At 45.8% G+C, this 24,699-nt stretch overlaps 1 protein-coding gene across 3 annotated transcripts in view; it reads right to left on the bottom strand.

Moving 5' to 3' along the window:
* The window catches only part of LOC140910415 (cilia- and flagella-associated protein 337-like), a 75,079-nt gene that overhangs the window by 48,872 nt on the left and 1,508 nt on the right, over positions 1-24,699 (bottom strand). For 2 of the 3 annotated variants that reach the window (XR_012158578.1, XM_073341210.1), the window contains exons 2-5: positions 15,701-15,983; positions 8,093-8,146; positions 1,491-1,574; positions 859-924 (exon numbers count right to left, since the gene is read on the bottom strand). Coding sequence is in view for 2 of the 3 variants with exons in the window: in XM_073341210.1 (XP_073197311.1) it covers positions 859-924; positions 1,491-1,574; positions 8,093-8,146; positions 15,701-15,983 (487 nt within the window). In the remaining variant the exon portion in view is untranslated. The remainder of the gene's footprint in view (positions 1-858; positions 925-1,490; positions 1,575-8,092; positions 8,147-15,700; positions 15,984-24,699) is intronic. The other variant, XM_073341219.1, reaches the window with a different exon arrangement.

Raw genomic sequence — 24,699 nt, 5'->3', positions numbered from 1 at the left:
TGAAATTGTAATCTAAGATGACCAAGATGGAACAAGTTGGTGCAATAAATAGAAGGAATGTGAGGGAGAGGACAAAGGCAAATGCAATAGGAATATGCTGCTACACAGACCAGCAAGGGCCCCTGTCCTTACATGCTTTGCTGAACCATGTCTTAAGTTCACAACTTGAGGGTTACAAGTTTTTTATTTATAATAATAATAATAATACGAATAATATATTTATTAATAATTATCAAGTATATTGTTATTATTATAAGATAAAAAATATATCAGCAATCCTCATTGGCCAGCTACCTAGTCATTATTTCTAGCTGGAAGAAACAATGTGACATTCTATATTAATATAATGAGATGCAGGTACTTTATTTTTTGGAGCAAAAGTTGCATGCTTAGTGCTGTACAGAACAAAGAGAGCATTGACAAGATGCTGGAGCTGTGAATTTATGTAAGTTTGATTGGAAAAGGATTCCAGGATAATATTCCTAACTTCTTGCTTACTTAAGTCAAAATTCAACCATGAGACTTGGACCCCTTCCTAGGTCATACTCTAAAGTAGGATAAAATGATGCATGCTGGGGAATATTTTCAATTTGAAACAATAAATCTCATTTTAATACTCTCTCTCTTTCCAAAATATTCTGTAAACTATAATTATACATTTTGCCCCTTCCCTTTGAATTAAATTTCCACCACTGATTTAAAAAGGTTGAATAAAATAAACATTTAGTCCCACTTGAGTTATGTCTCCAGAAGTTGTGGATCTGCAATTCTGACACACTTTCCTTACTGACAAAGTTTTGATCCACGAACTGCAAAAAGCCCCCGAAACAACCACCACCCACACATACACTCACTCACCCACTGAATTCTTCCCGTTGCAGCACAGTCTATTTTCATGAAAAGTTTTTCTATTTGTTCATCACTCTACGGGAAAAAGGCATATTAAAAGTATTGTTATATATTACAAGTACAGTATATGAAGAATAATCAAAAGATTTTAAGTTTTCATAGTGCATCTCTCCCCAGCTAGGGACAACGGGTTTTGCAAATGCTACATTATTTAAATTTTTAAAAAAATTCTATTTGATTTCCTAGCTTGTTTCCAAATGTGAATCACATTGGAATACTCCAAATTTGTTGTGTTTTATCTAAACTTTTCAAATCCTCAGATCCAAAGACTGAACACAGAAGAAAAAGTTCCAGATGTTGTTCAGATCTGTTAAGAGAGTTGTCCTAAAGGGTCCAATCCTGCAGTGTTTACTCGGAAGAACTCCCAGTTTCAAGTCCAGAATGGGAACTTTAACACTCATTTGCTCTGAACTTTTAGTACAGATGTATAACATTCTTGGGTTTGCAGGAAGAAGCCAGTCAATCCAACAACTCATGGATCAAATATATTCAAGATTTCAAGGTTATGCCCAGAGCTGAGCTAGGCTTTAACGTAAAAGGTTTTCTATTATACAACTTTTTTAAGAGAATTGCTCACTTACTGTTCTATGTGGTGCCATACAGTTCTTCACTACCTGCTTGAATTTCTCCATATCTAGTGATTTACATCCATTCTTTTCTAACTCCTGAAAGCAGAAGCAGCAACAGGCAAAGCACAGTTAGCTACTGAAAAGGACTACCTTTGATTTGCTTGTTGTAAAAGAGCATCGTTATGTGAGTACCTTAACATGAACCTAATCTTCAGGACCATTTCCTCTTTAAAACTTGGTCACAGTCTTATACTATATATTGTGGGATGCCACCTGAATTTTTACAGTACGCTAGCCTAGAAAACATGGTATCATAGCCTTAGCTTGCATTAACATAGATAGATGCTTAGATATGCATGTATCAGCCTATTGCTCTAAATTATAACATTTAGACTGAGATTTCTCATGCTTTCTTACTCCCGAATTTTTTTTAATAATATCAAGAAAATCTGTGTAGCTATTTTTTAGTTACCTGAATGTGATAATAATATTGTTTATCCTACTCATTAAAAATAAACTCCAAACCCTTGCCAAAAAAACATTCAGACTGGTTTTGCACTCGGATACATAAAAAATGATGGTAGTTTCAAACTTCTAATAAATGTAGCCTTTTTTGAGAAAGGCTTAGTTTGCTAAATTTGGGAAATGCTGGCAGAGAAAATTATAACTATTAGGGAAATAGTTTCAAGTGTATGAGCCATATTTTAATTTAACTTATTGATTTAATGTGTTAATCTATCTGGATATCCAGAAGATCCCTCTCTCCCCAGCACACAAAGGACCCAGATTCAGGATCTACCAGTTTCCTTATTTGGGAAGCAAAGGATTTACAGTGGGCACAATACCAGTGGATGCTAGTGGGTATCAATATTTTCACAGCTTGGTATATGTGCTAAGTACCCAAAAGCATCCATTAACACTTTTCAGTTCATACATGGGTACCAGCAACTCAAGGAAATGGGAACACTGAAGGCTTGGCTACACTTGCGAGTTACAGCGCAATAAAGGAGCCCTGGGCACACGAGCTCACTACCCGTCCACACTGGCAAGGCACGTAGAGCACTCTGACTCTGCAGGTACAGCGCTGCTGGTACTCCACCTTGGCAAGTGGAATAACGTTTGCTGTGCTCCCACTGGAGTGCCGTGGCACCAATGTGGACAAGGTGTTGCATTACTGCGCTCTGATCAGCCTCTGGAAACGTCCCATAATCCCCTTAAGTCAAGTGGCCACTCTTCTCATTGTTTTTGAATCACTGTAGGAATGCGGATATGCCCTTTGAAAGCTCCGTTTCTGACAGCGGGCATGGTTACCTGCTCCGAGACAAAGCAACCATTAGTGTGGAATGCTGTGTGTGAGAGAGAGAGGCGGAGGGGGAAGGGGGGGTCTGCTGCTGTCTGAACTTACAAGACAGCATGCTGACATGCTCTCAGTCCCCCAAAAACCCACTGTCTCTCCCCCCCACATACACACAACACACTCCCTGTCACACTCCACCCCCACCCCAATTTGAAAAGCACGTTGCAGTCACTTGCATGCTGGGATAGCTGCCCATAATGCACCGCGCTCAATGCCACTGCAAGTGCCGCAAATGTGGCCATGCCAGTGCGCTTGAAGCTGTCAGTGTGGACAGACTACAGCGCTTTCCCTTCTGTGCTCGCCGAAGGCTGGTTTAACTCAAAGCGCTCTACATCTGCAAGTGTAGCCGTGCCCTGAGACAATATTCAAAATATTTGGTATCCAAGAAGAGTATTACAGCAAGTCATGGAGCATATAATGGACAATAACGAGTGTACTTGTAAAGTAGTCTAACATCATCAATCATCAGCCTTTTACCGTGTTCCTTTATGACTAGTAGGAAGCCTAAGACAGACCACAAGGTTAGACAAACATAACAGGAACAGGAACGTTATATGAAAAGGAACAGCATGCTCCTCTAGTCTGACCCTTCTAACAGTCTGCTGTTAGCAAGGGTTGGCATGGCTATAAATGCTATATTACTGCTTGTCCAGTCCATCCTATCACAGGACACCTGGTGTCAAGGTAGACTTCTCGATAGGATATTGTGGGTTTGTAATATATATCAGGCCAGACTGTTATTCCATAGATCCAACACAGCCCACCTGTTCCATACAGAAGTGAGTGGCTTAACCGCCTTCCTCCAGACCTAGCAGGGACCTCTCTGGTCTGTACCGGGGAGGTAAAAAGGGAGAAAGAGGGTAGCTGGGAGGATCAGTGGGTGGGCTGAAGGGAGCATGTAAATCCTCCTCTATCTGGTCCCAGGGAAGGATCCTGGAAAAGTTAATACATCTTAGAGCTCTACCACCTTTGTGGTATAATCCCTGGGTCTCGGAGGCCGACATAGACAGAGGAGAGTCCAATGAAGTCATGCTGCCAGGGAGCTGGACGAAGCTACCAGGGCCAAGGAAGGGGCACAGGATGTCTGGCTGAGCAGCCCTGGCCTCCCCAGACCCACCAGGTTTGGGGGCAGTCTCTGGATCACGTTCCACAAGTGAGGAAAGGGAAGTTCAATCCTCCCCATGCCCAACGGGGCAGTTTGGGACAGTGGTCAGTGTCCCATCTACCCAGCCTGCAAGGATGTTCAGGTCCATGAACTGAGCAAATACATCTCTTTCCCCACCATCAATCTGAAAATATGCCCTTCAGGCCCAGGCTACAATTGGCCCCGATCTCACCACTCCCCACCAGGCTCTAAATTGTTGTGAAAAAAATGTATGAATAGAGTCTAACCTGAAAGTGGTGAATTGTTCCTCGCTTTTTATTTTTCCTTCTCTTATTCTTTCCTTCCATCTCTCCCTTCATCCTCCCTAGCACTAAACTCTTTTGTCTCTTTTTCTCCCTTTTATTGTTTTACTGTCTCTCTCCTATCACTGTTCCCCATTCTTTCCTTCCCTAGTCCCCCATCTCATCTCACTCCCCATCCTGTTTCCCTATTTCCTCTCTGCCTCTCCCTCCCTGCAGGGCACCAATCCACATAAAAGACCTCGGAACAGCTCCCATGGACTTCAGTTGGATTGGGCCCTCCCCCCCACCTTCTCATTTCTCTCTCACTGGCCCCTCTTCTCTCTTCTGGGTCACCCCTGTTTGTTTCTCCCTCCAGCCATGTAGCCCTGTTTCATTTTCCCCTCCCTCCCTTCCACTGACCCCCTGTGGGAGCACAGGCACTCTGAGTGAGTAGGACATGGTTGGCTAGAAGTGCAAGTAAGTGTCGGTTTGAGCCTGAGCATTGAGTTTGGCTCATTTCAGACCATATATTAATGCCTCTCAGTGCTATTTCTAGGGCTTGAATTCAACCAGATGGGAGGAGTCATTGTATTTCCAGAACTGATGACTGCACTGCTCAACTTATCAAACTTCCTCTAAAGCAGGGGTGGGCAAACTACAACCTGCGGGCTGGATCCAGCCCCTCAGAGCTTTGGATCCGGCCCGCAGGATTGCCCCCCATGGTGCCCCAGGCCCTGTGTCACCGTCAGAAGCAGCCGGCATGTCCCTGTGGCCCCGGGGGCGGGGGCAGAGGGCTCCATGCATTGCCCTTGCCTCCAGGCACCGCAGTTCCCATTGGCCGGGAATGGGGAACCGCGGCCAGTGGGAGCTAGAGGGGAGGTCCCTGGAGGCGTGGCACGGGCAGCATGTGGAGCCCAGGGACCACGCAGGGACACAGGGCCGGCCACAAGGGAGCCTGCCCCGGCCCCGGTGCGCGTCGCTGCCACCCCTGAGCCGCTTTAGGAACGGGGCGCCGGGACAGAGCCTGGAGCCCGAACCCCACCTTCACCCTGCCCCCCAACTCCCTGCCCTAACCTCATTGCCTGCACCTTGCACCCCAACTCCCTCCCCTGAACCCCCTGCCGCACCCAACCCCCTGCCCTGAGCCCCCTGCCGCACCTCACACCCCTCCTGTACCCCAACTCCCTGCCCTGAGCCCCCTGCCGCACCTCACACCCCTCCTGTACCCCAACTCCCTGCCCTGAACCCCCTGCCGCACCTCACACCCCTCCTGTACCCCAACTCCCTGCCCTGAACCCCCTGCCGCACCTCACACCCCTCCTGTACCCCAACCCCCTGCCCTGAGCCCCCTGCCGCACCTCACACCCCTCCTGTACCCCAACTCCCTGCCCTGAACCCCCTGCCACACCTCACACCCCTCCTGTACCCCAACCCCCTGCCCTGAGCCCCCTGCCGCACCTCACACCCCTCCTGTACCCCAACTCCCTGCCCTGAACCCCCTGCCGCACCTCACACCCCTCCTGCACCCCAACTCCCTGCCCTGAACCCCCTGCCGCACCTCACACCCCTCCTGCACCCCAGCTCCCTGCCCTGAACCCCCTGCCGCACCCCAACCCCCTGCCCTGAGCCCCCGCTGCACCCTGCACCTCCATGCACTCCAACCCCCTCCCCTGAGCCCCCTGCCGCACCTCACACCCCTCCTGTACCCCAACTCCCTGCCCTGAGCCCCCTGCCGCACCTCACACCCCTCCTGCACCCCAGCTCCCTGCCCTGAGCCCCCTGCCGCACCTCACACCCCTCCTGTACCCCAACTCCCTGCCCTGAACCCCCTGCCGCACCTCACACCCCTCCTGCACCCCAGCTCCCTGCCCTGAGCCCCCTGCCGCACCCCAACCCCCTGCCCTGAGCCCCCGCTGCACCTTGCACCTCCATGCACTCCAACCCCCTGCCCTGAGTCCCCTGCTGCACCCTAACTCCTTGCCCTGAGCCCCCTGTCACACCCCACACCCCTCCTGCACCCCAACCCCCTGCCCTGAGCTCCCTCCCAGACCGCACCCCTCCTGCACTCTGCACCTCTCCTGCACCCCAACCCCCTTCCCTGAACCCCCTCATACACCCCGCACTCCTTCTCTGCCCCAATCCCTTGCCCTGAGCCCATTCCTGCACACCGCACCCTCTCCCACACCCCGCACTCCCTCCCACACCCCAATCCCCTGCCCTGCACACAATTTCCCCACCCAGATGTGACCCTTGACCCAAAATGTTTGCCCACCCCTGCTCTCAAGGGTTGCAACATTTGCACAGATTTCAGGAAGCTGCTAGCAGGGGGCTTAGTCAGCACATCCATCTCATTTTGCAGTTGGCTCATTGACTCCTTCACAAGCAATCTGAGAACTTAAAAAACTGCTATTTTAGTTACTGCAGAGATTCTCAAGCTTTTTGATAATTTGGCTCATCTCATCTATGTAGTATCAGAACACTTGTAATGTATTTACCCTCACAACATCCCGGGGAAATAGGGGAAGTGCAATTACCCGCACTTTTGCAGATGGGGAACTGAGGCCCACAGAGGCTAAGCAACTTGCCCAAAATCACACCAGAAGTCTGGGATGGAGCAGCGAATTGAATTCAGATCTCCTACGTTCCAGGCTAGCTCCCTGATCATCCCTCTTCTGACAGAAACTTCCCCAGCCATTCACAGTCATGCAGACCACCACCTTGGGACTTCTAGAACAATAGCAGCATTAGGGAAGTATTTAGGTATTGGATTGCAACAAAACAAAGTACCATGCTACCTCTACTGCATGTTTCCTGCTCCTCCTCTCCCTTTGCACATGCTGCCTGGCCACCAGCTCCCTTCTCCTGCTACCTGGGTGTTAGGTTTCCTTCCCCCTCAAACATTCCTCTCCTTCCATTAGTTCCTGCCTTCTCTCCTTGCAACAGCTCCTGATTGTGGTTGGTGGCTCCAGTTCCTGAGCACAGCTCCCATTTCCCCTCTTCCTCCTACAAAACAGCAGCCCCTCACTAGGAAATTCACACTGGTGTAACTTCAGCATAAAGGAGATTGCAACAGTGCTGTTGTCTGCCATTAGGGTTTTGCACCGGTGTAACTACATTGATGTACAGGCTACTGGTAGATCTGCTCTCTCTGTATATTGTTCTTTGAGATCATTGGGAGTTCACTGTATCACTGTTATTTAATGTAATAACTTTACTGTAGAGCCCCTGATCACTTTTGCTGCTTGTCCTTTTGCAGATCAACCTGGATATAAAGGAATGATCCACACATTGGGGTTTTAGAGTCCAAAAAACCTGTTCTTTATTGATTTTAGAACGCTGATCCTAAAGTATTTGCATGAGACCAACTGTATTATTTTGTACAAAGACGTGTTCCACAAAGAATATTCAAATCTTCTGGGCATTCTGCTTGGCATATGCATTAAGAAAACCCCATATATAGTTCAGAGAAAAAAAAAAAGAGTTTGTCATGTTAACAATTAGATCCACAAGTTCAGCCTGAAATATTCTTTACCAAAAAGCAAACTAGGAAAGATCACAGTTCTGAGAAACAAACATGGGTGTGAGTGACAACTACATATGGAAACAAACCTCAATGCATAATGTACCTATTAACAACATTACATAAAAGCACAAGACACAACATTACCTGAAACATCTGAAGTACCAACCATGATTCTATAAATGATTCCTGTATTACAGTGGTACCCAAAACAGGCTCATCACTGTACAGAGAAAAACAGTTCCTGCCCCCCAAGTTTATTGCTAATCTACACATTGTTTTGCATAAATTGGGCATTTCCTTTTGTGATCAGGGCTATGTACTGATATGATTTCACTAATAAAGTCATACCTGAAAAGCTGTATTTAGTTTCTGAAGTTGTTCAAGGGTCACTTGTTGTTCAATCTTTCCAAAATAAAGAGAGAAAGCAAGAGTTAAAAATATATGTACTGTATTAGAGCCACACCTTTAGTGAAGACACAAAAGTGGAATACACAACTGATATGAAGCCTGAGTGTGTTCATGTTTAAAAGGGAGTCGAGAGGAAAGGAAAGAAGAGGATCTCTACTTACGTACAAGTTAAACCAACTTCTTTCCCCTCAGATTGTTTTCTTAAACATAATTGTTACATCAATGCTAAGAAAATCCCAATTGTACATTCTCTGAATTAAGATTCAATCCTACACCTACTGAAGACAAAGGGGTTTGTAATTGCCTGTAACTGGAAGAGGATCAGGCCCGTTCTTTGTTTTATCAAAATCATCTTTAAACTAAGCCTTATGACAGACTAAAGGCCTGATCCTGTAAAATATTGAGAACGCTCAACTTCACTTGACTGTTTTCAGTTTCTACTGAAGCCACACACATTGCTGGAGATGCTCAAACCACCACATAATCAGACCCTCAAATATGAAATGCATTTTTATATACCTCTATGAAGACAAAGTAAAAGAGCATCCATCTGTCCTTTTCCCTGAGTCCCTTTGAATCCAGGAGGCAATATTTACTGTAAGTGTTTTAGGTGTTGTTATTTATTCAGTAGATTGACAAGCAATTGTTTCAAATGTTCACTGAGCTGCATTCATCAATAATTTATTGAATAAACAATGTGTCTTTTGAAACTGTAATCTATGCAACACTACAATTGTTGGCTTCATTGAAATGATAAACAATGAATCAAGCTGCATTTCACTTTGGTTTTAATCATAATTATTAAGGCAGTGCCTAAGGACCAACCAAGGACAGGGCCCCATTGTGCTAGGCACTATACAAACAGAGCAGCAAACAGTCCCTGCCCAAGGAGTTAACAGTCTAAATAGACAAAACAGACACAGGGTAGGGGAAAGGTTATAAAAACACACAAACAGAGCGAACAATGTGATGGCAGCAAACCTGAGGTTAGTTCCACAATTTTTTGAGGGCAGGTGAGTTTAGTTTGGAAGAGATCAGCTACCTGGAAAGAAAACTGAAGGGAGATGGGACACTGAAGGGCAGGGGAGAAGGTGGTAAGAGGGGCAGGTGTGGAATGCAGCTGAGGTGAAGAGACTGTGAGGAAAGTGAGGGAGAGGGTTACAGCAAACCACCAATTAGCACAGGGCAGAGAAAGTCCTGTCAAAACTGTACACAGGTCTCTGAATTCTGCTTTGTCTGCTTCAGCTTCTACTGGACAGAGCATCTGGCTGGCTCCTCCCTGTAGTTCCGCCCCCCAAACAAGGCCACATACATAGTGGAGTGGGGGTGAAGTGTGAAGTAACCACCTGGATCCTAGTTTCCCCAGAGATGGGGTGGAGTGTCTTCCCTGCACTGTTCTGGGTGCAGGGATACTGGGGAAAGAGGTGGCCCTGGCTGGACCTTATTTTACCTCTTCCCACCCCCATCAATGCAGCATTCCCTGCTTTGGATCCTTTTGCCACGGCTCCTACTGGCTCGAGTCTCTAGCTCAGAGGGGGGCAAACTACGGCCTGCGGGCCACATCTGGCCCGCAAGACCCTTCCCTCTGGCCCCCAAGCTCCTGCCAGGGAGTGGGGTCAGGACAGGCTTGCAGAGGAGCCAGCCCAACTCCCCGGCAGCGGTGTGGTGAGCGGGGCAGAGGCTAGCCCCTGGTCCTCCCCTTCTTTTCCCCTGCCTCCCTCGCAGTCACAGTTCCCCCAGCACCTGGGCAGCGTGGCTACAGCTCCGGCCAGGTGGCATGGCTATAGCACGGCCCAACCTGGTGCCCCAGGGCAGGGCGGTCAGGGAGAGTTTCGGGGGGGGGAGGTGAGGAACAGAGGGAGTTGCATGGGGGTGGTCAAGGGGCCTGGGCCCTGCTGCCGAGGACAGGGACAGAGCAAACCAGGGCCCCCCTCCACCTCCAGCATACTTGGCCCCTGTCCCCAGTAGCCAAGCCCAGACAGGGAGTGAGCCCTGCCCGACTGCCAGGGAGAACAGCCGAACGAGCAGGGAAAACGCACAGGGAAATGACTGAGCCCCCCTTTCCCCCACCCCACAGGTAACATGGGGCGGGGAGAGCAGGGAGGGTTGGATGGGGGTAGGGGGGGGCACTACGGGGGGCAGTCAGGGGGCTGGTCAGGGGGCAGAGAGCAAGGGTGTTTGGATAGGATGCAGGAGTCCCAGGGGGTAGTCAGGGGTGGGGAGCAGGGGAGGTTTGATGGGGGTGGGAGTTCTGGAGGGCTGGAATGGGGGCAGGGGCCAGGCCACGCCTCGCTGTTTGGGGAGGCATCGCCTCCCCCAGCCTTCCCTATCTGGCCCTCCATACAATTTCTGTACCCGATGTGGCCCTAGGGCCAAAAAGTTTGCCCACCCCTGCTCTAGCTGATTCACTTAAAGTTCCTTCTTATCCACAGTATCTGTGGCAAAGTGAGAGTGCATCATGACTGATCTAACATAGACACAACAACAATTTACCACAGACATGATACTTTTACCACTGTATAAACATGCAAGAGTAATAATACTTATAATTTATATTGAGCTTGACACCTTCCAAGCACCACACAAATATTAAGGGGAAAATTCTGCTCTTGAATACAAATACACACACACACACACACACACACAGAGTTTCAGTGGATGTAATATTTAATAATAACTCCAGAGGCCAGTTGGTTTGAGAAGAGGTACTTTTGACTGAGTCTACTCAGGCTTCTGGAAATATCTTGGTAACGCTGGCCATGCTCAGAACCCTAACACACTGATAATTCCCCATATATGTAATGGTACGTATCATTGCACAGACACTCCCATAAGTCGCCACTCATGTTAAGGCTATCAGCTTTTCATACTTGGATACAAGTGCAGAATTTGTCTGACTAATCCACCCTTGTAATTACCCTTCTCGCTGCATAATATGTTTATAACCAGGAATATTTTAATATTTCTTACTGTGACATTAAGAACAGCCCAGGGGGCAAGGGGCACTCTGATATCTGCTATTGAATTTCCAGCTGGCCTACCAGTTCTAATGTAATGAAATGTATCTGATAAGTGCCATGCAAGGTATCAACAGAAAGCTCATAACCCACTGGTTACTAATATAATTGCATGTTGGTAGTCCATTGCAGCCAACGATAACGATATTGTTGCAGTTCTCATCTATGGCTACACATTTGACTCTGAAGTCCAAACCCTGGTGCACTGAGTTGGCCGCACTGAGGGCATGGGAAGTCTGTATCTTTGATGTTTGATGATGCAACTCTGTGGCGCCTTTCACATGCAGCCTGGAGATGATTTTGTCGATCCCTCTCAAACCTGTTACATGCTGTTCTTAACAGAGACTGCCAGTGAGCCCTGTTCTGAGCCAAGTTGCTCAAGTTCTCTGGGAATGATGCCAGCCCACTGGAGACTGCTCTTCAGATTATCTCTGAAGTGCTTATATGGACGATCCTTCTTTCTTTTGCCCTGACTCAGCTACAAGATCTGTTTTGGGAGATGGTGTTCTTCCATTCTGATGACATGTCTGGTGCACCTAAATTGTGCTCTCAGTAACATTTCCTCACTGTTGGTTGTGTTTTCTTTCTCAAGGACACAGGCCCTAGCTAACTCTGGGCCCTGGGGGTGCTCAACCCCCCGCTCCACCCTAGACCCCGCCCCCACCCACCCTCTTCCTCCAAGCCTCCATCCCACCCCACCTCTTCCTGCCCAGTTCTGCCCCAGGCACCACCCCCACCCAACCCCTTCCCCCACACCCCCACTCCTGCCCTGCCTCTTCCCGCCCCTTCCTGCCCAGTTCCGCCCCTCCCCTGAGTGTGCCCCGTCCCCGCTCCTCCCCCACCCCTCCAGCACCTCCTGCACACCACAGAACAGCTGATCTGCAGCAGGCGGGGGGTGCTGGGAGGGAGGGGAAGGAGTTGATCGACAGGGCTGCTGGTGGACAGAAAGTGCTGGGGGAGAAAGGGGGAAGCTGACTGCCAGTGGGTGTTAAGCACCCACTAATTTTTTTCCATGGGTGCTCACTGACCCATGGAGTCAGCACCTATGCTCAATTACCTTAATATTGGTCACTCTGTCCTGCCAGTGAATGCTCATTATTGAGTGGAGGTAGCACATGTGAAATTGCTAGAGCAATAAAGAGTCCATGTCTCAGATCCATACAGGAGAGATGTTAGAACCACTGAACTGTAGATCTTCAATTTGGTGGAGAGACGAATGTTGTGTTGGTTAAGGACTTTTGTTTGGAGTCAGCCTGGGTGGCTTTACTGATTCTGGAGGCAATTACCTTATCAAGGGAACTGCCACTTGAGATGGTGCTGCCCAAATACTTGAACTGATCCACATTTTTCAGCTGTATGCCTTAGATGAAGATGGCTGGCACTGGGGCATTGGAACAAGACCTCTATCTTACCAAGATTGAGCGTAAATCCAAAGAGCTGGGATGCTTCAAAAAACCTATCAACAATGGCCTGAAGGTCATCATATCTATGGACCATTAAGGTGCAGTCATCTGCAAAAAGTGCCTAGATGAGAAGTCTCTCCAGCATCTTGGTCTTCGCATTTAGTCTTTAAGATCAAAGAGGGAGCCATTGAGTCAGTAGCGGATGTATGTCCCTTGTGGCATGGCTGAGGACACAGCCAAAAAACAAATTGAACAGCACTGGAGCAAGTACGCAGCCTTGCTTCACTCCATTCGAAATTTCAGATGCATCAGAAAAGTCACTGCTGGTGAGCACTTGCATTGTCATGTGGTCTTGGAACAGATGGATGATTTATATGAACCTTCTTGGGCAGCCCAGTTTATGTAGAATAGCCTGTAGTACTCCTTTTCTTTAGACCCTCTCTGTTGACCGTATCAAAAGCTTTGGTTAAATCAATGAAAACTGCGTAAGGGTCTATGTTCTGCTCTAAACATTTTTCCTGGACCTGCTTTCCAACAACGATCATGTCCATAATACTACGAACAGGTCTGAAACCACACTGCGCTTCTGGAAGATTCTCCTCATATATGTTTGCAATGAGTCTGCTCAGTAGAAGGCAAGCTAGTATTTTCCCTGCTGTACAGAGGAGAGCAATGGCTCTGTAGTTTCCGCAGTCAGCTTTGCTACCTTTGTTTTTGAACAGTAATACAATAATAGCATCTTTGAAGTCTTGTGGCATTTCTTCTTCCTCCCAAATGCTCCTCAAGATGTCATGGAACACCTTGATAAACTTTGGGCCTGCTACTTTATACAATTCTGCTGGAATACTATCTTTTCTGGATGCTTTGCCAGAGTTCTGTTGTTTAATGGCTTTCATAACTTCCGCAACTGATGGAGGGAAGTCGAGATCCTCTTTGATAGGTTTCTTGGGTAAATGATCAAGGACACGCCGATCAGTTGTGGATGGTCTATTGAGTAGACTATTGAAGTGTTCAGCCCATCTCTATTGCATTATATAGGTGCAAAGAACTGAACTATGGACATAAACTGAAATTATAATTCTTGAAATGTGTTTGCCAGCCAAAGAAGAGTTATCCCACACTAGACAAAGGAATGTGGTTTTCCCACCAGGAAGTTACTTCCAAAATACTTTGACAGACCATAAGAATGTATTTATATATTACATAAACAGACCCATCAAGCTAACAACTTGTGGAGGCAAACCTCACACTATTACAGCAGGGAAAAGATCGACTATCGTGTGTTTAATGGTCATTCTGCCGCACTGGAGGGGTAGAAACTAAATAATCTGCATTTTAGCAACCAACCCCAGTGGGAGAAGAAGCAGCAGATCACTTCCTTCAAGACAAACTCCATGTTGCCTGCCCCAGAGGTAGAAATAGACTTATCTGGAGGTATCCTTCAGAAGAATCCATTTCAAAGATTCATTGGACTATAAAAGAGAGGGGTAACAGAATCCTAAATTAGCCATCTTTCACCTAAGCAGACAAAGGTACCAGCCCTTTGACTTCTGGGGATCCTGACTCAGGAGTTTGATCAGCCATCTTGGTGAAAACATGGTGAGGATTTTATCTTGAACCAACTCTAGAGTGTTAAGTTTTAGTTATTAGAAAGGGTTTGAGCTTTATTTCTCTTGTAACCATTTCTGACTTTAATCCTTATACACGTACTCACTTAAAACCTCTCTCTTTGGAATTAAATAAACTTGGTTTATCTTTAATCTAAACCAATCCAGCGCTAGTTTGAACCAAACTGTTTGGTAACTCCAGTTAAAATAACAAACTGTTGGATATTGACTCTTTAAAGGAGCAATAAAACCTTAACATTCCTCTGATTGTGCCAGGACAGAGCTGGACATTTCAGAACACGTTTCAGGAAAATTTTGGGGCTGGGGAGAGCATGGAGTCACCTTACCAGTTGTTAACCAAGGCTGGTGGAGACCAGTAGAAGTCTGTGGTATTGCAGGCAGGCTCCTGGATCCAAAACATTGGACCAGAGCTGCCCAATACATAGACATAGAGTGCATGCTTGCTGCTGACTGTGGGTGTCCAAGGCAAAGAGCTACAATAGCGAAGCTTTAAGGCACTTAAGGGTTACAGGATGAGAGGTGACAACTCATCACCAGTTTGGATTGCATCCCAGAATGTGACACTTACCCTACTTTTCCTTTTCTTGAGCTAAATCCTGCAGTCCTTAGCCCTGGTCTGTACTAGAAAGTTATACCCACATAACTGCATCACTCAGGAGTGTGAAAAAACCAAACCCCTGAGTGGCATAATTAAGCCAATGTAAGTCCCTGTGTAGACAGCGCTAGGTCGATGAAAGAATTCTCCCCTCAGCCTAATTACCACCTCTCAGGGAGGTGGGTTATTTATGTTGATAGGAGAACTTTTCCCATCGGCATAGGCAGCGTCCACACTGAAGTGCCGCAGTTGCTCTGCTCTAGCATTTCAAGTGTAGACAAGTCCTTACTCAGCCCAACTTCCAGCAACTGATATTCCACCCCAACTCGCCACATTCCTTTTTAGACTAGCTAAGTGGAGGCTTGGTGCAGCTGAGTGTTAGAGGTATCATCCTCCCAAACCCACACTCAGTCACTCTTTTGAGACTTGTAGGCTGATGGTCTTGATTATAGGAGTGCATGCAGGTAATTCAGGTACCTGAGCAGCGATCCCTACATTGGGCAACTCGCACCATAAAACTGGAGGGTTGCTTTTTGTATGCAGATTTTTTTTTTTAATTGGTTTCTGCCTCAGATCAGCCTACTGCAGAGCCAGCATCCAGGGCTTTTTGATGCTCTGCTTTCTTAGATGGCCAGATAAATTTTCAGGTGGGTTGCATCTGAGTATACATCCCCGTCACCATGCAGGGATTTAGCCATATAACTCGGTGCATCAAAAGGCAAGCATATGCCTAAACAGGCTTTTTGGGGGGGTTTTAAAACACACATTACATTGTAAAGTTCTTAAGATCATTACACTCACACTGAAAACCAGAGTTCTGGCTTTCTGGCTCCTCTCCTGTGGCAAATGCTATTCACAAAGGGAGCATACCACAGGAGACACAAACTGGAGAGCACTGAAAATACCTTTCCTTTCCTCAGACTCTTGGCAGAGTCAATGTGATGCCGAAAACTTTCACGCTCCAATATATTCTCCAGGAGTTCTATTGAGTGACTCCTCTGCTGCCCTTTCAGTAACTCTTTCACCAGCCATTCTGGAAGCCAAGAGCTTTCTTCTCGTGCTTCTTCTGAAAAGCTCCTGAGGGAAACTGGAGAGGCAGCTTGCAATCTGGGGCCTCCTAGCGAAGTCCGGGCATGTCGAAATGAAGCCTCGGTTTCGGCCATTGACTCCCGTAGCTCATTCAGAATGCTGTCAGAACAAACACCAGAAGAGAGTCATGTACAGGGCAACGTCAGAGTACTGAAACCAATGATACTTGGCTCTTGTGTAGTGTTTTTCATCTGTACATCTCGAGTCACTTTACAGAGGGGGATAAGTTTTACTGTCCCTCTTAAAGATGGGGAAATGGTGATACTGAAAGGTGAAATGGCTTGCTCACTTCCACACATGACACTGGTGGCAGAGCCAGGAACAGAAAGCAGGTTGCTTAACTCCTAGGCTGTGTTCCTACCTACTAGAGAAGACTGCCTCTCTGAACTAAGTTAGGGAGATTTTACTAGCTATTCCATACTTCTACTTCTCATTGTTGACAAATGGGAAAAGGCAATGAATGATGGTAGGGGGAAGCTAGAGCACACCATCAGTTTGGGGAGAGGGTGGTAAGGCACGCTACCAATCTCCCCCCGCCTAGTTTAGGCATTAGGCACTAGTGAGATTGTTGATCTTCCTTAGAATTTTCTGAAATTATTTTACAGCACTATATGATCTGGATACGGACCTGATCCTACAGCTCTTACTTCTATCAGTAGCCCCATTAACGAGAGTAAGGGCAGAAGAACTGGGTCCTTTGCGCACTTGCCTCATCTTGCCTCATCTGCAGGTCTGAAAAGCACAAACAATTTTTCTAGATGAAAGCAAATGAATTTCCCTAGTGGAACATGGAAGCCAAGAATAGTTATTTTCACATGATGATGATGTTCATGCTGCTAGGGTACACAAGACAATCTGTCATGCTAGCCTAGGAGAGTAAGAGCCCTTGATACAGGCTCTCCAACATATTTCCATAATGTATTTTCAATCAAATATAATTGAAAATAATTCCTATGTGGCTCAGGCCCCTATAAGCAGGAACCATCTTATGTTTCCCCAAGATGTAGCACATAACAAAATAATCACCGATGCACACTCGAGTACAGCTTACATTTGCCCAAACACTAACGATTCTTGTCTACTGTGACTCATGTCTGTGAATGTACTTGCAAAGATATGTGATGGAGCAGCAATCCATATGGCAAGCTGCTTTTCTCCATCATGCAGGAGATCACGCTACATTGAAATGTCATGGTTTGTAATCACATGTGGGTTTGAAGTTGTGAGAGGATGATCTCATTTGTGCATTACTGAGATTTCTTGTTATCATTTACTGCCACAGTGAGAGTCATTCCTCCTAACACAAGAGAGCACATCAGCAGCAGCTGTGAAGTTTGCTCATGACAACAACATTGCCAGGAGTAAGGAGAAGTTAGCACCAAAATAATTTGACTGAGAACATAGACATGAAGCTAATGAACAATTAATCACCCATCTACCCCTGGCCAAAAAGATGCTCAAATTCAGTGCCCAATTCTTTTAAAGATGAAACCTAGGTTGTATTCACATATACACATGGGTTAACACAGGTTGTTGGAACTGAAATTAAATTAACAGAATCATAGAATCGTAGAACTGGAAGGGACCTCAAGAGGTCATCTAGTCCAGTCCCCTGCACTCATAGCAGGATTAAGTATCATCTAGACCAGTGCTACTCAAAGTGGTGGGTCCGCGGACAGGTGCCAGTCTACGAGCCATCAGCTGCCGGTCTGCGCGCATATTGGGAAAAAAAAACACCGGTCCCACACATCAGATAGCTTGAGAAGCACTGATCTAGACTATCCCTGACAGATGTTTCTCTAATCTGCTCTTAAAAATCTCCAATGACGGAGATTCCACAATCTCCCTGGGCAATTTATTCCAAGGCTTACCCACCCTGAAAGGAAGTTTTTCCTAATGTCCACCTAAACCACTCTTGCTGCAATTTAAGCCCATTGCTTCTTGTCTTAGCCTCAGAGGTTAATAAGAATAATTTTTCTCCCCCCTCCTTGTAACAACCTTTTATGTCCTTGAAAACTATTATCATGTCCCCCCCTCAGTCTTCACTTCTCCAGACTAAACAAACCCAATTTTTTTCAATCTTCCCTCATCAGTCATGTTTTCTAGACTTTTAATAATTTTTGTTGCTCTCCTCTGGACTTTCTCCAATTTGTCCACATCTTTCCTGAAATGTGGTGCCCAGAACTGGACACAATATTCTAGTTGAGGCCTAATCAGCGTGGACTAGAGCAGAAGAATTACTTCTCGTGTCTTCCTTACAACACTCCTGCTAATACATTCTAGAATTATACTTGGGTTTTTTTGTTTTTTTTTTTGCAACAGTGTTACACTGTTGACTCACATTTAGCTTGTGATCCACTCTGACTCTCAGATCCCTTTCCACGGTACTCCTCGCTAGGCAGTCATTTCCCATTTTGTATGTGTGCAACTGATTTTTCCTTCCTAAGTGGAGTACTTTGTATTTGCCCTTATTGAATTCTATCCTATTTACTTCAGACCATTTCTCCAGTTTGTCCAGATCATTTTGAATGTTAATCCCATCCTCCAAAGTACTTGCAACCCCTCTCATCCTGGTATCATCCACAGATTTTATAAGTGTACTCTCTATGCGATTATCTAAATCATTGATGAAGATATTGAACAGAATCAGACCCAGAATTGACTGTTTTGACAAAATTGACAGTCTTGCTTGGGGCCAGTGTCATTCTGAGCTCTTGGTAGTGTGCTAGCTTCCTGATATGGATGGGAAGCATGACTAGTGCCAGCTGTGATGTTGCACTTCATATGCTTTATAAAAATATGTTTATAAGTGTGAATATGATGTAACTGGAATATGCTTGATGCAAAAGGTCTCTTGTAAGGTATCATTACAAAGCTCATAATCTACTGAGTGTGTTCATCCTATTTGTATGAATGTATCATTCTTGTATCTGAAACTAGGAATATGAAGTATAACTCTGAGGTACTACTGTAATTATGCAAAGTGTGGGCCATTAATGGTGGTTTAGAATCTTGATGGCTCCCATTGACTAGGACAATTAGTTTTAAATGGTTTATTTACCTGCAAGCCTTCCTATTTTCCTGGGGGTCAGCCCTGGAAGAATGGAGGCTGAGGTCTCACAGGACATGTGAACATGTCACCTGATACTGGAATCCATCTTAAACCTGGTGCTTTTCCATATAGAAGGCGGGGTGGGAACCCAGAGAGACAAAAGATTCCCGCCTTGTGCAAAGATATAAAAGGGGGTAGAACAGAACAAAAGGGGTCCAGTCATGAGAAAACCCCTAGTTTCCACCTAAGATGTCTGCTGGAACTGACAAGGACTGTACCAGGGGAAAGGACTGGGCCCAGACTAGGAAGAAGTCTAGTCTGTGAAAGAAGCTTATTGGAACATCTCTGAGGGTGAGATTTACCTGTAATCAGTTTCTTAATGTATTAGGCTTAGACTTGAGAGTTTTGTTTTATTTTGCTTGGTAACTTACTTTGTTCTGTCTGTTAGTACTTGAAACCACTTAAATCCTACTTTTTATACTTAATAAAATCATTTTTGTTTATTAATAAACCCAGAGTAAGTGATTAATACCTGGGGGAGCAAACAGCTGTGCATATCTCTCCATCAGTGTTTTAGAGGACAGACAGTTTATGAGTTTACCCTGTATAAGCTTTATAAAGAGTAAAACAGATTTGGGGTTTGGATCCCATTGGGAACTGGGTGTCTGGGTGCTGGAGATAAGTGACCTGGTGAGCAGTTTTTGGTTAAAGTCTGCGGCTTTGGGGGCGTGGACCAGATCTGAGTCTGTGTTGCAGCAGGCTAGCGTGTCTGGCTCAACAAGACAGGGTTCTGGAGTCCCAAGATGGCAGAGAAAATGGGCTCAGAGGTAAATTCAGCACGTCAGGTGACAGTCCCAAGGGGATCTCTGTGATCAAACCTTTCACACTAGTTTAGTCAGTTTAGAACATTCTCTTAACTTTCATTTTTCTTTGTGGTAGGCAATCCCACAGTGCAGTCCACCAATCCCATAATCCAGTGCACCAAATGTAACAAGGAGCATTCTGTGCCTGCATGCTATGCTCCCCACACCACATTATGTATCACTACGGTAATGTTACGTCACCAGGATGTTCTGGGGCAGTATAAATAGCCTGGAAGGTGTAGGCAACACGTCCCTTATTGACCACAACCATTTATTTTCTGGCAGATTGTGAAGTTCTTGTGCCAGCCATATCTGTGATGGATTGACCAACAACTTGGGCCAAGGATGAAGTGAGGACTATGATCATGACCCAGGATGATGTATGGATTCAGTCCAAACTCTATTACCCAACATCAGTAAGTCTTTTGATTTTGGTCAAACTGACAGAAAGGGAAACCCAAGAGGTGTCAGTCTCTGAAGGCTGGGTACGAAGGCTGGACAGAATGCCAGTACTTAGTGATTAATTAACACAACTCAATCCTAATGCCCCCTTCTGATACTACGTCCCAGTCTGACACCAGTCTTGCCCATCTGCCAAGCGGTAGCAGATGTCAGGACCTTGCAGGTCAGCTTTTCCAGCAGAGCAGAAATCAGTGATACAGATTCTGGGTACATTCTAAGGCCAGGTCTACACTAAAAAGTTAGGTCAACCCAGCTACGATGCTCAGAGGTGTGAAAAACACAGCTCTGACGGACATAGTTAAACCGACCTAATCCCTGGTGTAGATAGCGGTAAATTGATAGAAGAATTCTGTCGACCTACTTACCGCATCTCGTGGAAGTGGATTAACTACAGCAATGGGAGAACCCCTCTGTGACACTCTATACCTTGGGGGAGCACCCTGTAACCTACCTCTTCATCATTTTTATATCATTGTAATATTTCATATAAAGCATGCCATGTAAGGTATCACGGGAAAAGTTATGATCTGCTGAAAGCCATTGTTCTATCTAAATATGTATATCAGTGCATATGAAATTATGAGATTGTGCTGTATGGTTGTCACTAAAATATACTGTGAATTGGGGAATCACCCAGATATTAGCTCCCCAGAAACCACAAGGGAGCTAACCAATGCCCAGATGGATGTTGAACAATCATCAGCAGCCATTGTCCAGCAAGGGAGTTACAGTTCAATGACAGGTTTCAGAGTAGCAGCCGTGTTAGTCTGTATTCGCAAAAAGAAAAGGAGGACGTGTGGCACCTTAGAGACTTACCTCATGAAAGCTTATGCTCAAATAAATTTGTTAGTCTCTAAGGTGCCACACGTACTCCTTTTCTTTTTACAGGTTTCAGAGTAACAGCCGTGTTAGTCTGTATTCGCAAAAAGAAAAGGAGTACTTGTGGCATCTTAGAGACTAACCAATTTATTTGAGCATGAGCTTTCGTGAGCTACAGCTCACTTCATCGGATGCTTACCGTGGAATCCAATGAAGTGAGCTGTAGCTCACGAAAGCTCATGCTCAAATAAATTGGTTAGTCTCTAAGGTGCCACAAGTACTCCTTTTCTTTTTTCTTTTTACAGTTCAATGACTCTCTTGCACAAGGCCACACTAGGGGAACTGCTCAGCCTTGCCTGGTGACTCAGCAATGCCCACCTGACATGCCTGGACTTGTGTTCTCCAAGCACTTGAAATGAGGATATAAAATAGAGAGCAGAGGCCGCATGCTTTGTCCTGTCTCTTCCCCCACCTACGCTGAAGGGAATGAGAACTCTGGAGCTGAGGAGATCGGTCCCCAGGCTAACAGACAGAGCTTGCATACAGGGCAGTCCTTAGGCATATGCAACATACACAGCTGCCTAGGGCACCTGAAAATTTGGGGCACCACCAGGTCTTAGTGTCCACCATTCTGGCTTTCCTATCTCTGTTCTGACCCTTCCTGCAGGCTCCCACAGCTGGCTGCTGCAGCCTGGTGAGTCTTCCTCGGGAGGGGATCTAGTAGTTAAAAGTGAAAAAGCATTCCAGCCAGCCAGACCTATTAGCACAACATTGAAACTGTTAAAGAGCCATTCAAGGGGTAATGAAGCCATTTAACAGGCATTTGCCAAACCCCAGGTATATACTGTCAGTTTCTGAATTTACTGACAAAAACAGTGGTGCATTACTGTAATATTTACTCAGAACATGTCAGTCTACAGGCCTTTAGTTTAAAATGTGCTTTAAAAATATTTCATTAGTGAGTTGGTGAAGATTATAAAATCGTATCTCCAAAAAATCCTTGCATAGATTTTTAGATGCACAATCATCTTTAGCCTTAAATGCTGGGATCTTCAGACACATAGTTTTTTAAATAAATCCTTCAAAAAGACCACCCTTATCTAAAATACACATTTTAATTACTATAGTAAAAAGAACTTGCTTCCAAAGACTTCCTGTCCTTCCCTGTCTCCCTTCACCCCCTCTCCCCCTACCCCCCATTGAAGAGAGCCCTTAAAGAGACAACACTCCTTTCTTTCCAGATAGCTGGACAAAGTTTCCCTTTCTTTACTTCTGACTATCTGATGAACTACTTTTAAGAGAACCCTCCAGCAAAATCAGTACCTTAATAAGATATAAAATCCTTTGTTATGCCTAAAATCTTTGGAAACATATTTTTTAAAGTTGGTGAAATTTCATAAGCATGTCTATTGTTATGGAGATTACACAAAGTAAATTAATGTTCCCTTTTTCTAAAAGCAATGAACATTGTTATGAACACACTTAACCTCTGTGACTGATTAACTTAAAATAATGTCTTTGTTTCAGTGAGTTAAATATGTAGTAATCTGGAATGATTATTTTATGAAGGCTTAAGAGTACATTTAAAATATAAAATCAGCTTAGAAATACTGATTAAGAAAATGTAAAACAGAGAAGAGCTCCATCATGTATTCCATAATATTTAATGTTGTATTCAGCAAGACAGCTGACTCACCCTTACTACAAAGTTTTTGAAAATAAATGTCTGACAAACTTCAGAGCATATCAAAAAACCTGTGACTGACATTTTTTATTCCCAAGTTTAGTGCTTTTAAATAGGTAACTTCTGCATGTCCATTCTGCATGAGGGAGAGAGTACAGGGGTCTCTGCGGGGAACTGTGACTCTCCGCCACCTTGAAGCAGGCCGGACATCTCGTTATCCTTTGCTGTCTCATCCCTCCCTCCCCTCCGCCCCACACTGGGCTACAAGCTTGGGCTGCCGTGGGGCACCAGTTTAATAATACTGTGTAGGGCCCCATAAATCCTAAGGATGGCTCTGCCTGCATATGAAGGCTGTAACTAATATGCAGTATCCAGTGGGATGAGAAAAACTGCTTAGTCCGGATACTGCCTAGTTTATTAAGGTTGAGAATTTAGACTGGGTGCTTATCTTTTATTTTCATTTGGTAACTACTCTGAATTTTGCCTATCACTTATAATCACTTAAAATCCATCTTTTGTAATCAATAAACTTATTCTAATGTTTATCCTTATCAGTGAGTTTGACTGAAGTGCTTGATAAATCTGCTCAGGTTACAAAGGCTGGTGTTATGTCCATTTTCCACTGATGAAGTGATGAACAAATTAATAAACCTGCATTGCTCAAGAAAGGGTCTTGAGCAGTGCAAGATGGTATATTCCGGTGGTACAAGGCTGGGAGCAGGGATGATTTGGCTGGTGCCTTTTTCTGTGTGATTCATGAATGTCTCCAGGAGCATTCAGGCAATCTGGTTGGGTGTGGGGCTCCACGTGTGGGTCTACTGGAGGGGTTTGCTACTTGTCACCAGTAAGGCATTGAGACAACCAAGATTACTGAGTTAAGGGGGCACAGCAGACCCACAGTCCCCGGTTGCACCTCAGGGATACCGTCACATCCTCCACAGGCATCGACTTCCCCTCCGGCTAGTGGGTGCTTGACCCCCCACCCCACCCTGGCCCCACCTCTTCCCTGCCCTCACCCCACCTCATTCCACTCCTCCCCCAAAGTCCCTGCCCCCATTCCACCCCCTTCCCCCAAGTCCCCACCCCTTCCCCACCTCCTCCCCTGAGCATGCTACATCCCCACTCCTCCCCCTCCCTCCCGGAAAGTCCTAAGTGCTGCCAAACAGCTGTTAGGCAGCAAGGGGTGGGGTGGGAAGCGCTGGGAGGGAGGGGCAGGAGCGGGGATGCGGCACGCTCGGAGGGTGGGAGAAGGAGGTGACAAGTGGGAAGCTTGGCTGCCGGTGGGTGCAGAGCACCCGCTTATTTTTCCCTATAGGTGCTCCAGCCCCAGAGCACCCATGGAGTCGGCACCTATGACACCCTCCCACCACTGTAGTGAGTGTCTACACTGAAGCGCTACAACAGCGCAGCTGGGCCACTGCGGTGGTTTAAGTGTAGACATAGCTGTAACGTAACTTGCTCTAGTTACAAATATACTAGTCCTGGAACAGAGATGCAGGCAATCACTTCATTCAGAAATCTCAGTCCACCACCAAAGGTCAGTTTCCAGCATACAACTCTGCCTCAGTCTAATCAGAGCGAGCAGAGCGCAGACTCTCCTGCTACTCGCACAGTTCCCTCTACCCCAAACTTGTATAACAAAAAATATACCACCACAAGCATTTCTTCCAAGACTAAAAACATTGCTCACGTGCTAAGAAATTCAATACAGGTTGCGAAGTCAAGATTGTCATGTCAAGAGATACCTTTATTAGTAGGTTTCAGAGTAGCAGCCATGTTAGTCTGTTTGCTCAAAAAGAAAGGAGTACTTGTGGCACCTTAGAGACTAACAAATTTATTAGAGTATAAGCTTTTGTGGGCTACAGCCCACTTCATCGCAGCCCACGAAAGCTTATGCTCTAATAAATTTGCTAGTCTCTAAGGTGCCACAAGTAT

This window comes from Lepidochelys kempii, chromosome 1 (genome assembly GCF_965140265.1).
Source record: "Lepidochelys kempii isolate rLepKem1 chromosome 1, rLepKem1.hap2, whole genome shotgun sequence".
In the NCBI taxonomy this organism is placed as follows: domain Eukaryota; kingdom Metazoa; phylum Chordata; order Testudines; family Cheloniidae; genus Lepidochelys; species Lepidochelys kempii.
The sequence above is the reverse complement of the archived record's forward strand: the minus strand, read 5'-3'. Positions and strand labels throughout refer to the sequence as shown.